Consider the following 16940-nt stretch of genomic DNA (forward strand, 5'->3'; position numbering starts at 1 on the left):
GCTGATGGTGCGTTCACTGGCTGCTCTGATGGTGCGTTCACTGGCTGCTCGGATATTAGTGCGATGTGACGCGATACATTCACATCCAACTCCTTACAGTCTTACAATCACCACTAGTGTTACTCACTTTTTAAAATATGTTATTTGACAATATTAGTAATACATCTCCAAACTATGTTGGTAACTTATTGTTGTTAAAAACATTTTTCCCCTTTTTCTCAAATAAAATCAATTGCTGAAATATCCTGCTCTTACAAACAATGAAAAATCATCAAATTCTAAGACTATGACAGAAAAATGTAAATTATTTTTCAAAGATGTCTTTATTTTTTTTAATAAATATTTCCATTTGCTTTTGTATTATTATTATTATTATTAAGATTATTATTATTATTATAAATGTATAATTCTTACAAGTTGCAACTTGTGAAGGTGACTAAACAGGTTTTCCAACTATATAAAATGCAACACCAACTGATATTATTAAAGGGGAGAAACAATTATCTAACAATTATATTAACAATTATCTGAAATAATGTTTCCATATTTCTGTATAAAACTATGTTAAAAGGCCCAAAAACAGTTTATAAAAGCAGTGAGACTGTCTTTGATAAAATACGTTAATGTTAATGTCCGTTAGCTTTTAAAAACAGCCGTTAACGTCTTCCAACCGTTGGTTCACGAGCTAACGTTTGCTAACTGTTACTGTAAACTGCCGTAAAACACAGACGACACATATTTTTACCTTCATGTCACAGATATGACCGTCTAAACTAAACTGACCACCTCTGGTTGGCTCTCAGTTCAGCCGCAGCAACGGCAAAAACAACAAATATCCAGGTTTTTGGTTGAATCATGGCGGCAAAACGACGAAACTTTCGGTGGAAAAAAAAAGAAGAGAAAAATAAACTGCCACTGAGAGTGCGCGAGCGCTGTGGTCAGAATTTTACGGCACGAATCATCCAATCAGATAATGTGGAAAAACAGGCTCCGCCCCTTAGTTACTGTTGCTATGTCCGACAAGTTTCCATGACCGTCAGTAGCCGTGGAGCGGACCGGACCTGTGAGTAACACCTCCGAAAGGGAGGCTGCCCATTCACAAAATGTTACAAAGATTTTTTTTTAAAAATAGGTTCATAACGGCCTGTTGGGACGTTATGTTCAACATTGATACAGTACTGGGCTGTACATTAACTGTTTTTGCTTATAGCACTGGTGCTACAGAGGGTGATAGTTTACTAGCACAATCCATAAAATCTCTATCATTGGTATGTAACAATAGATACAAACACCTCATCTGTAGGCTACACTCTAGAAAACACGTAAAATAAGATGCACATAGCACAGACTGATGTAGCACGTGCTACAGGCTATATATGTATGTTTACTGTACTGTGACTTATTGTGAAGGACTGAATAAATATAGAACCAGACCGGGTGTGTTGATAACGATGGTTGGTAAAGTTGATAGTTATTTGGTTTACCCAAAAACATCCAATTTCCCCCCGAAACAATCAGCAGCTCATTGTTTTACACTAAGGAAATGAAAGTGACCGATCCATCAAACAGCTAATTCACCAGTTAGCGTCCTTTAGCCGACTCTGGTAAACCCGAGGCTAACGTACACAGTTAAAACGATATACAGTTTGAAGATAAGAAGTTAGAAGTTAGACTCTAGTTTCACAACACTTATTTCATTGGTAACATAACATGGTAATTTATATTAACATAGTAGTTAATGTGACATTTTGATAGAATGTTAGCCAATAGCCGGCTGATGTTGGATTCAGTGATGCTAGCTATTAGCACTGTTCAGCCCTGTTTTTTGTTTAAGATCATAGCAACATTGCTAGCTAGCTTAGCGTGCTAATTTTACAGACGGTGTCATTAACTTATTAATTAGTTTGCTGGAATAGTTCTGCACTAGTAGTGGTAATAATACCAGTTGACAGGAACCAAAACTGTTAAACCCGGTTTGGGTTATCTCATCTAACAGTCTTCTCTTAGTAACGGTTGCTAAGGTATGATTGGACGAGGGGCATCCGGGGAGGTCAATTTGTTGATCAATGTTAAATTATTTACTGACACCAAACTCACTGCCAGTTATGTTATTTCCTCTTTATGCTTTTTCTTTTTGGTGGCACACTTAAGTTATGTTTGGTTGGGTTTGTTTGTTTTTCTACATTAAGTGCAAATGCCATAAAAAAAAGTTAATTATAATGTATATGTATTTTATATGGATGTTGAAATCCGTAAATTAATATAAGCGGACATTATACATTTTTTTAAACAGTATTATTCAACTGCTTAATGGTCTTGAATGTTAAATTACAGTAAATTCTATGTAAAATAAAATGCACATCATATTGCTGAATGTAAAATTAAGGCAAATTTGTTCTTTTGTTTTCATAGTAAAACTTAAAATGTAATACATAAAAAAAGTCCTCAGCCAAAGGTAAACATTTACCTCAAATTAGAGTTTTTTTAAAAAGGGAAAAAAAATAGTTATTCTACAAATTTTTTTTTTTCCAATAAAAGTGTGGACTGTATATTAAACATATTTTTAAAGTCACGTCCGGTCGTTGATTGTAAAAAATAAAAAAAAGGTAAAAAAGGCAGCAAAAGTTGCCAAACACCATCATATTAAAGTGAAAAAAAATCTGCAAGTATATATATTTTTTAAAATAAAGATGTTTACTGTATAATTTATCTGTAAAACAACTGACCGTTGTTTAATTCATCTCTAATTGAAGTCAATAATTTAGTTTATTGTGACATGGAGGACTGAAGCTGCCAAATTAAATAAATAAATGACTCAATAAATATTCCATTAAACTTACTCAACTCAACTTTATTTGTAAAGCACTTTAAAAACAACCACAGCCGCAACAAAGTGCTGTACATAAACAAGCAAACAAGAAACAATAAAATAAATAAAACAGGAATACACACTAAAATAAATAGTTGCATTCCTTTTTTAAAAAATAAAAAATAAAAATCTTACAAATAAAAGTAAGCATTATTTGTTAAAATATGACATATATTAATATGCATTTTTAATTTATTTCCCTTTGTATTAATTCCCCCATTTACTTACTTTACTGGTTAAATTCTCCTCCATTTATATATTTATATTCATTTTCAAAGTATTTTTACTTTTCTTTGAGGGGTTTAACATTTATTTACTTATTTTTTAATGTATATTCTTTAAAAGGTATTTAATGTTTTCCTTTGAGAGGGCTCTCATTTGAATGTGCCACTGTGTAAACTCTTCAAAAATACAAACACATTTAACGTTGCATCAGCCTGTAGGGGGCGCCAGCAGACAAACGGAGACGAGTCTCTAAACTTCTGACCCTCCATGACTTCTTATTTATAAAACTGTTAAACATCTTGAGCAGTAAAGCTTCAAAAACTTCCATTCAACAGTGATTTCAGAATTATTTTTTTATTTAAAGAGTGCAGAACAAAAGTCTTAAACACCTAAAGATGAAAAGCTGCTGCTTGCTCTTAAAGAGAAACAATAAAAAACATCAATATCAAATCAGTTTCAATCAACATCTTATTTATGACTTTGGCTTTTTAGACATAATTCAGATATTCCTCTCTGCTGTTTTACAATCCATCTCTTTCTTTGAGCAGATAAATGTTTTCTTTATACAGATTGTTTACTGATCAGGATTCACTGAAGATTTCTTATACTGACAAATTGATACACATTTAGCAGAAATATATATATTAAAAAAAAAATCAAATTTAAAAAGCAATATTTCACAAGTAAAGATTGCAATAAGTAAAAGCAAAATAGGCAAAAATAATCTACATTAAGTGCAGATTTCTTTCTTTCTTTGCCTTTCAAACAGTATTGAAATCCAGCACATTAATACCAATTCCTCTTGTTTTCAATCAGCTCAAAACCTTTTCAAAATAGCTTACAAGACCTGAACTCAAATCTCTCATCTCTGTTTAGTTCTGTTTTCTTCTGCATTTTGTGTTTGTGTGTCTAATTCCTGTTATGTTAAGTGACTTTGAGTACCTTTAAAAGCGCTATAAAAATTGAATGTATTATCATTGTTTTTCTGAGGATTACTTGCAGTAATGTGACTTTTATTTGCAGTAGATTGATTAAATGAAGGAAAAAGGCACTTATGTGGTCAAATATTGGCAAATATGACCAGAATCTTTTATCTGGATAAAAGTCTTTCTATATCCTAATAAGAGCGTAAGACCATTTATGCTCTATGACAACGCCTCGATTTACTTTACTGCTTTGCTCCAAAAGAAAAAGATTGTTTTCGTAAAACGTTGCAACTTTGAATATACACACATTTTTTAAATATAATTTCCATATCTATCAAATTATCACACAGCTCTAATGGAGTCCTTCTGAACTGCGCTTTAGCTGAGAAACTTTTTACCCCCATTTGTTTTCATTTCTTGCATGCATACAATCTTTATATAACAAGATCCAGACTGTACAAAATTACTCTAAAATTTCAAAGAGTTCAACCAGTCCAGACCTCCCAAAGTCCCTGATGAACAACATCCTTTTGTATCTTTTATGCCTTTTTGTCATAAGATGTCATGTTCATGTTGAAGGCATAAGCTATGATGACTTTGAGGTGAATTTTACATGCATGTCCTCCACATTTGGCGCACTGGTCTCACACCCTTCTACGATCTGGGCACAAGACACACTCCGCTTTCGCAGGGTTGGGAGCAATTTGGGGTTCAGTATCTGTCCAAGGATACTTCCACATGTAGGCTGTCATTGTCAGGGATCGAACCACAACCTTCCGATTAGTGGGCAACCACTTTTCAGTATTTTGGGGTTCAGTATCTTTGCCCAAGGTTACTTCGACATGTAGACTGCCATCATCATCGAAACACCAACCTTCTGATAAGCGGGCGATCGCTCCACCAACTGAGCCAAAGCCGGCCAGGAAATAAAGGTGGAATGCAGTCTCAGGGCTGCTGATCCTGGCAAGTGCGATGTAAGTCGGCCCTGGGGTCAAGAAAGGAGGGGGGAAGACTGGCAGGGACTCTTCATGTGGGAGACCACATGAGTTCCCCATCTCTTGATCTTCATGGAGAGGTGTCATCCTCCATTGTATCTTCCTCCTCCAAGCCTCAGGGTCGTCCTCAGTAGCATCGTCCTCAGTAGCATCGTCCTCAGTAGCATCGTCCTCAGTAGCATCGTCCTCAGTAACATCGTCCTCAGTAGCATCGTCCTCAGTAGCATCGTCCTCAGTAACATCGTCCTCAGTAGCATCGTCCTCAGTAGCATCGTCCTCAGTAGCATCGTCCTCAGTAGCATCGTCCTCAGTAGCATCGTCCTCAGTAGCATCGTCCTCAGTAGCATCGTCCTCAGTAGCATCGTCCTCAGTAGCATCGTCCTCAGTAACATCGTCCTCAGTAGCATCGTCCTCAGTAGCATCGTCCTCAGTAGCATCGTCCTCAGTAACATCGTCCTCAGTAGCATCGTCCTCAGTAGCATCGTCCTCAGTAGCATCGTCCTCAGTAACATCGTCCTCAGTAACATCGTCCTCAGTAACATCGTCCTCAGTAGCATCGTCCTCAGTAGCATCGTCCTCAGTAACATCGTCCTCAGTAACATCGTCCTCAGTAGCATCGTCCTCAGTAGCATCGTCCTCAGTAACATCGTCCTCAGTAGCATCGTCCTCAGTAGCATCGTCCTCAGTAGCATCGTCCTCAGTAGCATCGTCCTCAGTAGCATCGTCCTCAGTAGCATCGTCCTCAGTAGCATCGTCCTCAGTAGCATCGTCCTCAGTAGCATCGTCCTCAGTAGCATCGTCCTCAGTAACATCGTCCTCAGTAGCATCGTCCTCAGTAACATCGTCCTCAGTAGCATCGTCCTCAGTAGCATCGTCCTCAGTAGCATCGTCCTCAGTAGCATCGTCCTCAGTAGCATCGTCCTCAGTAGCATCGTCCTCAGTAACATCGTCCTCAGTAGCATCGTCCTCAGTAGCATCGTCCTCAGTAACATCGTCCTCAGTAGCATCGTCCTCAGTAACATCGTCCTCAGTAACATCGTCCTCAGTAGCATCGTCCTCAGTAGCATCGTCCTCAGTAGCATCGTCCTCAGTAACATCGTCCTCAGTAACATCGTCCTCAGTAGCATCGTCCTCAGTAACATTGTCCTCAGTAGCATACTGCTCACTCTCCTCAGAGGACTGCAAGACTGCAGCCACAGTCTCTTCTAGTTTCAGGCTTCTATTCATGGCTGTCTGCTGGATATTTGAGCAGCCAAACAAAGCTGCAAACTATTCTCTAAACCAGCGGTGTCAAACTCAAATACACAGTGGGCCAAAATTTAAAACTTGGACAAAGTTGCGGGCCAACATTGATATTTATTGAAAAAATTTACCTAAACAAGTTCAAACGAAATGGAACAAGCAAAGCTTGATATAACTTAATATTGCAAACATGCAAAATCGAATATCAAATAAAACAAACAAACACATCAATGGCATTCATTTCTTAAATAAAATTTAAATTAAAATCGTATGTCCCTTTATTTTATATGCGGCCTTCTTTAAATTTAAATTTAACAGTAATCTTTTTCCACAGGCTAAAAACAAATGTGAGAATAAAATAACAATAATAAACCAAATGACTAATAATAATATCCTTCAATGAATGTGCAACCGTTCAAGTCCATGCCTTGGACTAGCAAGAAAAAGTGCATAAAGACAACTTTAATTGTTGCTCAGTTTGCTACACACTGATCTACTGTGTTCAAGCCAAAACACCAGCCGAGCATTCTGGGATTTGTAGTATTATTTGCGCTGTATAATAATAATAATTTGGTATTGCCTTTCTGGGCCAAATATAATTATACTGCGGGCCAAATTTGAGTTTGACACCTCTGCTCTAAACTATTCTCACAGACTTCAAACATGCACCTGCGTAAACATGCATAAACATGCTGTACGACGCATCCAATAGGAGAGAGGAGGCTCTCTGGATCAAGAAGAAACATCAACAGCCCATTTGGCCTTTGATGTTCGAATTTCAAACACACACACACACACACACACACACAAAATATATTCTCAATCACATTCACACCACTCCTTTATATCAATCCCAACACACCAAGACCATTTTTATGGTGTTCAGCTTTTTCATTGCCATGCATTTTCCAAGGTAAGAGAACCAGGCCTCCATTGAAACTGTATGTGATTTAGCTCTGCTGCCCCTGGTGGTTTCAGGGGGGGTCATCAGACCTTAAACCTATTTTCCCTTTATTTTGAAGGGAGAGGCTTAGATTTATTAGGTATTCATGGGGAAAACATTATATTATGTCAGGATTACACTGTATCAAAAATATGTGTTTATAATGGGAGTCAATGGGACCAAAACGGGCCCGAAGGGTCAAAGTGTGAGTATTATGCGTATCTCCTATTCTATACAACTTACAAAGACGGGATCATGGCATTTTAAAAGTTATAATAAAAAACGACTCCTGGCCAAATTTCATACAATTAGCCTTTAAACTGACGGATATATTGAGAATCAAAAACACAAAAAAGGCAGAATGTCCATTTTAGGGCCCCAAGGTGCCTCGAGGGTTAAGATCACCCCACTAACACAATATTCAGATTTTTTTTCAGGAGTCTCTTTAAGGTGCTTCTGAATTTGTTAAATCTCCTGAATCTCCACCCGACCTACGACCTCCTGATAAAACATTTTTTTAAATTCACCCTTTAACTTTTTATTTAAAAAAATTATTTGTTATCGAGGTTAATTTGGATCCAGAGAGCACCTGAACTCTGATGGAGGTGTTTTTTTATAGAGACTTCAGACTTCCTCCGTTTTTTGTAGTCATCAGCTGCAGGAATGAACCAAACAGATATTTTTTTTATTAACAGTTAGATATTAACAACACAGAGGCCTCAATGCAGCTTTCAGTCAGTGAACAAAAATACTTACAAGAGACTCCAGAGTCAGCGGTGCCAGCGGTGAAGCCAGTGCCGCTACTGTCGAGAGATCCTTTGGACCCTGAGAAGGAAAGAAAATGTTTTTGTCAGAATATATGAAATGTCACATTAATATACATTATACAGGGAGACAATCAATGATAATGTTATTTAATTAATGTATTTTAATGTAATATAGCTCAATGCAAAATCACATCTTTGTGACATATTTCTAGAAGAAAACACTCACCCTTGAGAAGTACCGCTGCGTTGGATGCGTTGTCTACACACACACACACACACACACGGTAAACATTAAGGTCTATCTCCTGCAAGCTATTTTTATATGTTCTTTTATTGTAAATCACATAATGGTTTTCATGGCCATCAAAAGCACATGAGAACAGCAACTGAGAACTTTTATTTAACACATTTGATTTATTTAATAAATTCACATTTTATTTGAGTTTATTATGAGATTTTCTCCTTCAGAATGTCAAAATTATAAATTTAATTTGTTTAAAAACACTCAAAATATCAGGAGTAAAATTTTAAACTTCATTTTAATCTATAGTAGAGGAAAAAAAGCACTTACTTGAGAGAGAAACAGGTGGTAGATCTGTTAATAAAGACAAAGTTCAAATTCACAAACCCCCTTACCTTAACTGTTAACTATATATTATTTTTACTTTAATTATGTTGATGAGCAGAACTTTTTTACAACTTGTACTAAAAACACAGAGGCCTCGATGCAGCTTTCAATCAGTGGACAAAAATACTTACAAGTGACCCCAGAGCCACCAGAGCCTGAGATCTTGCTGTTGAGAGGGACTTCGGACGCTGCAAAGAAAATAAAATGTACGAGTGAGAATATATAATATGCTACATTAATATCCATAAAACATGGAGATAATCGGTGATAATGGAATTCAATCAATGTATGTTAATGTACTGTGGCTAAAGTCAAAGTCAAATGTTTTACGGACATCATTCATGAAGAAAACACTTACGTCTGGGAGTTTGCTGACGACCTGTCACACACACACACACACACACACACACACACACACACACACACACACACCTCTTATAATACGTTCATGACAGAGAGAGATACACACACACGTAATAAAACTAATGTAACAAATAACCCAGGCGCAGTAATGTGCTGCACACTGCTCCTTGCATGGTGTGTTCACTTGTGTGTAAAAAAGGATGGGTTAAATGCAGAGGTTGAATTTCCCCATTGTGGGATTAATAAAAAAGTAATTAATCTTAATTAATCTTAATAACATTTGATATGAAAATATGAAAAAAGAACCTCTGCAAATTTCCTGATCGTGCTAGTGGCCCTAGATGTAAAAAATTACTCGCAAAAACTGGTATCAAAATGCAAGTATTTGGTTGCAGTCTGGAGCCCTGCAGAGGTAAAATTAAAACTTTTATTTAATTCTGTCAATTTTGAGGTGATGAGGGTAAGCTGAATGGAAGGGAAAAAAAACACAAGATCACAAGACTAGTCATATGTTGCACTTACAGAGTTTGCCTTTCTTATACAAGACAAGGAGCAGTACACCGAGCCCGATCACAGCCTCAACCAGGAGGACTGTAATCGCCCCACCAAAGAAAGGTCCGACAGGGAAGTCAGGAGCTTTATGATCTAAAACAGAAAACATTCAGCTCACTTTAAACATCATTTCTATACTTTTTTTCTTTTAGCTGAAGGTAATTTCAATCATTTGTCAACTTTCTGAAATAAACATGTAAACATTGCAAAAGGAAACCATGAAATATGTAAACAATAAGGAAGATGTTTCTTACCCCAAACCCTCGTAACCGTTACTTTGGATGCTTTATCTATCACGATACAGGTGTATTTAGACTGGTCGCTCTTTAAAATCTCCAGCGAGTCTCTCCTCTGGAAGGTGTTGTCTCCATTTGGTAGAGAGCCCGAGGAAAACAATCCGTCGTCTGCTTCCAGAATGTGGTCATTTCTCTTGATCTGTAGGAGGATGTCTTTTGTGTAGTAACCTGTGGCCAGGCACGTCAAAAGGAGGTTTGCCTCAACATAGGTGTTCTTTGTAAACACGTGCACCTTTGGAGGAGCTGGAGGAAGAAACCATGAAGTTAGATCAGTTTAGAAAGTTACATTTTAACAAAAACATGTCTGGATTTGAAGATTATGGTTACTGAACGATACAATAAATACATACAGGCATTCTTTAGCTGCACTTCTTCATAAGTCATGAACTTGCGCAGCCAATCCATGCACTCGTTCTCCAGGTAGCCTTTGGTGTATTCTTTCAGGACCTGGACATCATCCCACTTCCTCTTGGTTGGGACTGCTGCTTCAGTCGGGGCGACCCAGACTGAGTGGGTGTCATCGAAGGACAGGAAGTCGTCTCCATCATAGCTGAACCTGTACATGCCACGAACAAACTTAATATCACCACCAGGCTCTGACTCAGCTTCACAGCCAACCATCCACTGGAGAACATGGACGTCTGAAACCAGAGAGAGAACGAGAGACAGAGAGAGAGGCGGACAGTGAAACAATGTCTAACAACAAGGAAATGATAAATATGTAGCTGGACAAGATGATGAGTTGGTCAAATTTGAATATTTGTGGTTTGTGGGCTGGGATGATATCATTTTCTCCCGATCCAAAATGTATTTCCATTATGAAGTATTGTGATTCAACTAGGTGGCAACCTCCAGGTCTGAGCAGGGAGGCAAACCAGGATGTGCCTTAAGCCTGTATTGTCCCGAAAATTCCAACAGGGGGCGCTAAGTTTGGCTGTGAAAACATTTCTGTCCATTAATTTCAATGCAAAATTTGAAAACTTGATTGTCACTTGATTTATTACCTCAGAAATGTTTCAGGACAACACTATGGTCTCAATCACTAGTAAAAAATCTTCTTCAAGACAATCTGATGTTAATAGTGTAAATAATGGCCCCATTTAGAAGAAAATAGAAGATAAAGAATCGTATGATTTGGGGCGGGGCTACCTTTGATTGACAGGTCACTAACAAGGCGAGCCGTCATCAGGAGAGAAGCAGAACAATGTGTATCCACGACAACGTGTCAATGAAGTTTTATATAATGTTATATAGATATAAAAAAGGACGTTTAGCGGTTTGGTCTCATAACTTTGACCCTTTCACTGTATTTTCACTTAATGACGTGTGTATTGTGTTTATTTGAACGTTTTGTTCATTAAATGTCTCGTTCAGCGTTTGGTTGAACTAACAGACACTCCAAGGAGTCGCTGCTCAGTTTTCTGAGGTCAGTAACGAACATTTAGTTTTTGTTTTTTGCCAAAACTACCATCCCAGTTAATGCTCCAGTTAATGCTAACATGAGTCAGTCAGGTTGAGGTGTAGAGAGGCTGTAGTCAGTGATCAGATCCCTCTCCTCCTCCACAGACCACATATGGTCTGCTCCCCGTATCAGAAACAAGATGGAGACGAGTGTAACACTGAATTTGGCGTTTGCAACGGGCCACAAACCAACGGGTGACGTCATGGTGACAGCGTTCATTATTTATATACAGTCTATAGATTCAACATTGCTATTTATTGTGATTTATGTATGTTTCTGAAAAGTAGACCATTGGAAAAAAATAATGATACACTTCTAGAGGCTGTATATCATGATGGGAAATAAGTATTTGATAGACCGTTCATTTATTTGTCAGTGGGAAAATTTTAGCAAAAATCACAAAATGGGCAGGGGATCAAATACTTATTTCCCTCACTGCATGTCCAACGTCCACACTCTCGTTCCGTTCTGTATCTTACCAGAGTCATTCTGTCTCATCCTCTCCTTCAGGATGTTGATGTTGACTTTGAACCACATCTCCTTGATCTGACGGGACAGTGTTCCTCTATCCCAGTAGTCTTTGTCCAGTCCCTTTCTCATCCAGTCCTGTTTAGGAACTTTCTTCTGGAGATCACTGTCGAAGTAGTCGATCATCCTGCCGTCTATCTGACCCATGGCTGTGAATTGATGGATGCCCGGGAGTTTAACTGGTTTGGAGAAGGCCGTGTAGATGTAGGTGAGGGAATGTTTCTCTGAGAGTCACAGAAGAACAAAGATAGACAGATTTATTAGACAAGGCAGATGAGCTTTATTAAACTAAAAGACCTACCGCAGATTAATGATCCTGAAGGAAATAAAGCTTGTTAATGAGGCTTTATCAACACATATTACTCCACTCTGTGATCCAGTACTTTGATCATTCTAAAAGTCATCCTGTCTGTACTTGAAGGGACTTTTTAAATTCATTTTCAAAACTTTTTCATTCATATTTTGTTGCTTCACTCTTGTTTATTTTTTAGTTTCTTTTAAGAAATTGTATCATTATGCTCTGAAATTAGGTTTACGTCAATTTATGTTTTACTTCCTTATTTTCAGTATGTTCATTAGAGACATAAAAAAACAAGAAAAGACACTAATCTTTGTTTTCATGATATTCATTCAATTATGTTTGAGTACAAAATCAGTACAATATGGCTCCTGTATTCAGGCTATATTAATAGATATTTATTTTATTTATATAAAGACTTGAGACCTAAAAAAGGTGCTTTGTGACTTGTGGCTACACGCAAAAAGCACAAGTGAAACATGAGCTGTTGCACAGTGTTTCTGTTACACAGCACAGATACAGGACTCAAATGCAGCACTCCGGAGGCAGAAACAGGAGGTAACCAGTCTTTAATCACAAGCAATGGTTCGGTACACGGGAGTTCAGTCAGGCAAGGCAGGCAAACAATCCAAAGGGATAAGACGGAGGCAGAGTCCAAAAACAGGCAAGGGTCAAAACCAAAAAGCACACTAGGAAAACGCTGGAAAGTAGGACACATGGTACACTGACAATCTGGCACTGGGGAATGGGACACAAAGGGGCTGTGTCCCAAAGTCAAGGAAGGATGCTCAAACCAACCCTACCAACCAGCAAGAAGCCTGGCTCCCACAGACCGGTCAAATGCTTATTTCACTCAATGAAATGCAAATAAATACCTTTTATATAATGTGATTTTCTTGATATTTTTTTATATTCTGTCTCTAACTGATCAAGACTACCCATAAAGCATTGCGCACACCGGTCTACCGGGAGATTTAAAAATGTCGAGCGTAGTAAACAGTGACGCCGGCGGCGCAATATGCATTTAAATAAGTATTTTCAGTTTACACTGAATGTTGTCACATAACTTACAAAACGTGTGTTCAAAGTCAAGCAAAAACATATACATAAACAAAAGTTATTCAAAGTTATTGTTAATTAATTTATATGTGTCCGATGATGATGTACTATGTGCAACTATGCCATTCAGAAAGTTATACGTTTCTTTATTGTGTTTACAGGGACCGAAAGTCCGCTATTATCCGTTATTGTTATTTATAAATAACTGTTATTGTATTGTAAAATAAAAAATCACAGAAATATTTCCATGATGAATTATGCTCCGCTGCTTTTATGAAACTAAATAGCGGCCAGATTCAGCCAGGATCAGTTAAATATTCAGGTTTAATCCACACTGTGGCTTTTACTTGCTACATCATGGAGATTCAACCTTAAAGCATCTTCTTCCATTTCCACAAATATGTGTCAGTGTGCTGATGCCAAAGACACATCCATGTCGTGAACTGATTTTGAAAATGCGGCCCTGAATTTATTTATTTTTATTAAACTGATAAGAACAGATACTAGAGGCCGAGAGCGGCGCTGAATTCAAGCAGGACGTCCAATGACGCACAGCTACACACTCTGAAGGCTGTCCCATTTGTGCGTTACACCAGTGAAAGGAAGGACTCTTGCCTCGCCTCCGGAGGACCCGACTCCGAAGGAAGGATCCTACCAAGGAAGGATCCTTGACTTTGGGATACAGCTAGGGTTTAAATACAGAGAGTCAATGAGGTGATTAGACACAGGTGTGTGATTAGGGGGGCGGAGCCACCACCAGGTGGAAGCTGGAGCCTGGAGTAGGCAGAGGAGGGGCAGACTGTGACAGTTTCTTTTCCTGTCCGAGCCGTGTATCTGTGAGCACAGCCAGTCAGAAAACTGGTATAACCTGTTCACAGTTACAGTGTAAGTATATCTCTCTCTCAATGAGAAACTGCAGCACAGAAATGCCAACGATATGTTCAAAACATGTTATATATTTGTGTACAAATTAAATGAATGTCAAATAAAAAATATTAAAGGCATTGATCTGTTAGAATTTTTTTTGTTATAGAAAGAATGATGAAATTACAAACTCTTTACTTGTGCAACCCAACTTTGTTTATGAGCCGATTCAACCTGTGCTTGCACGTCAGAAATATCTTAACAATGTTGTTAGTTCACTTCTGTGATGGAAATCATAAAGGGTGGTGCTTAACAATCGAGCCAAAGTTGTTAAGAAGTGGCGTATACATTTGAATTGCCATTTGGGAGGATTTTTGGAACTCTTAATTCCAAATTGCTACAGTAAAAAAACATGAAAGTCAAGCCATGAACACCTGGGGACTTTTTCTTCAAGAACGTAATAGACTTTGCTGAAAATAATTTGATACAATTACCTTTTGGGCTTCTAAAAAGCAGCATGTTGAAAGTTGAAAGACAACTGAAAGGCCATGTTTAAGGATTTTGGCATCCCATAATTCCAAATTGGTACAGTAAAAAAGGCTGAATTTTATGACATGAGCACCTGGGGACCTTGTCTTCAAGGATGTAACAATGTATTTTATTGGCTTTTAAAAAGCAGCATAAATACTAATTGCCATTTGGGAATCCAAGTTTGTACAGTACGAAAACTGGAATGTCATGTCAGGAGTACCTGGTGGCTTAGCCTTCAATAGTGGAGTTTGTAGATAACAATTTAATATTATTTCAAACATTTAATATAAAAGCAATATGAGTTTACACCATATAATGGACTTTGCTATCCAATAAACCTTAGCAGAAAATATAAAACAGATTGTTTTACGTGCATTAGATGTGACCAGATTATGTTCAATGAAGTTATAAACCCAATTCTCTTGATTTTTAAATATCTTGCATTAAACGTGCTAACAGAATTCATTTCACCCCCTGCAGCTAAAACGGGCTACCATGTACAGGTGTATCTCAATGAATGAGAATATCATAGAAAAGTTTTTTTCAATAATTCGGTAATTCAATTCAAGAAATGGAAATAACACATTATATGGATCCATTACACAGAGAATGAAACATTTCATGTCTTCATTTATTTATTTTTTTCTTATTATAATGATTATGGCTTACATTTAATGAAGACCTAAAGTTAAATATCTCAAACATTTTTGAAAAGTATGTTTAATATGGAAATGTTGTGACTCATTACTTGGTTGGGGCTGTTTGAACTACTGGAAATGGACTTTTCCATCATTATTCTAATGGATTGAGATGCACCTGTAGATACGCACTAAAATGTAAAGCGCAGGTGGAGTTACCTGATGAACACAAGTGAAACTAACAAGAAAACTAACAACAACTTTGAGGAACTGAAACATTTCTTTGTTGTTTCTGATGTACTGTACTTTTAGAATAAATGTCAATTACCAAAAAATACTCAACCTCAATTTTAAAACCTATAACGAAAATAATTCACACAACTTTTAAAGACGTAACAACGTTGTATTTTTTAATTTCGAAATCAACCGACTCACAAAAACGTGTCAAAAATATCTCAACTTACCGCATTTTACCGTCAGTCCTGTCCCCAGAAGGACAAGCACTGCGATGAGACGCATCTTCTCCTTAAAGCAGACCACTCTGCTTTCTGAAATAATCCCGTCTGCGCTCTGCTGATGGTGCGTTCACTGGCTGCTCTGATGGTGCGTTCACTGGCTGCTCGTATATTAGTGAGATGTGACGCGATACATTCACATCCAACTCCTTACAGTCTTACAATCACCACTAGTGTTACTCACTTTTTGAAATATGTTATTTGACAATATTAGTAATACATCTCCAAACTATGTTGGTAACTTATTGTTGTTAAAAACATTTTTTCCCCTTTTTCTTAAATTAAATCAATTGCTGAAATATCCTGCTCTTACAAACAATGAAAAATCATCAAATTCTAAGACTATGACAGAAAAATGTAAATTATTTTTCAAAGATGTCTTTATTTTTTTTTATAAATATTTCCATTTGCTTTTGTATTATTATTATTATTATTATGATTATTATTATTATTATTATAAATGTATAATTCTTACAAGTTGCAACTTGTGAAGGTGACTAAACAGGTTTTCGAACTATATAAAATGCAACACCAACTGATATTATTAAAGGGGAGAAACAATTATTTAACAATTATATTAACAATTATCTGAAATAATGTTTCCATATTTCTGTATAAAACTATGTTAAAAGGCCCAAAAACAGTTTATAAAAGCAGTGAGACTGTCTTTGATAAAATACGTTAATGTTAATGTCCGTTAGCTTTTAAAAACAGCCGTTAACGTCTTCCAACCGTTGGTTCACGAGCTAACGTTTGCTAACGGTTACTGTAAACTGCCGTAAAACACAGACGATACATATTTTTACCTTCATGTCACAGATATGACCGTCTAAACTAAACTAACCACCTCTGGTTGGCTCTCAGTTCAGCCGCAGCAACGGCAAAAACAACAAATATCCAGGTTTTTGGTTGAATCATGGCGGCAAAACGACGAAACTTTCGGTGAAAAAAAAGAGAAAAATAAACTGCTACTGAGTGTGCGCGAGCGCTGTGGTCAGAATTTATGCGGCACGAATCATCCAATCAGATAATGTTGTGGAAAAACAGGCTCCGCCCCTTAGTTACTGTTGCTATGTCCGACAAGTTTCCATGACCGTCAGTAGCCGTGGAGCAGACCGGACCTGTGAGTAACACCTCCGAAAGGGAGGCTGCCCATTCACAAAATGTTATAAAGATTTTTTTTTTTAAAATAGATTCATAACGGTCTATTGGGACCTTATGTTCAACATTGATACAGTA

The 16940-nt window shown here is 37.3% G+C and overlaps 1 protein-coding gene across 1 annotated transcript; it reads right to left on the bottom strand.

Moving 5' to 3' along the window:
• Window positions 1-7515: 7515 nt before the first annotated feature.
• Window positions 7516-15825, bottom strand: LOC131984377 (class I histocompatibility antigen, F10 alpha chain-like). The gene is made up of 8 exons (XM_059349222.1): window positions 15651-15825; window positions 11748-12020; window positions 10157-10447; window positions 9765-10049; window positions 9481-9603; window positions 8727-8783; window positions 7957-8025; window positions 7516-7520 (listed from the first exon to the last, which is right to left on the bottom strand). Exons 1-8 carry the CDS (start codon window positions 15703-15705, stop codon window positions 7516-7518), a joined length of 1158 nt encoding a protein of 385 aa, XP_059205205.1. The 5' UTR covers window positions 15706-15825.
• Between the last annotated feature and the right edge of the window lie 1115 nt (window positions 15826-16940).

Source organism: Centropristis striata, chromosome 14 (genome assembly GCF_030273125.1).
Source record: "Centropristis striata isolate RG_2023a ecotype Rhode Island chromosome 14, C.striata_1.0, whole genome shotgun sequence".
NCBI lineage: Eukaryota > Metazoa > Chordata > Actinopteri > Perciformes > Serranidae > Centropristis > Centropristis striata.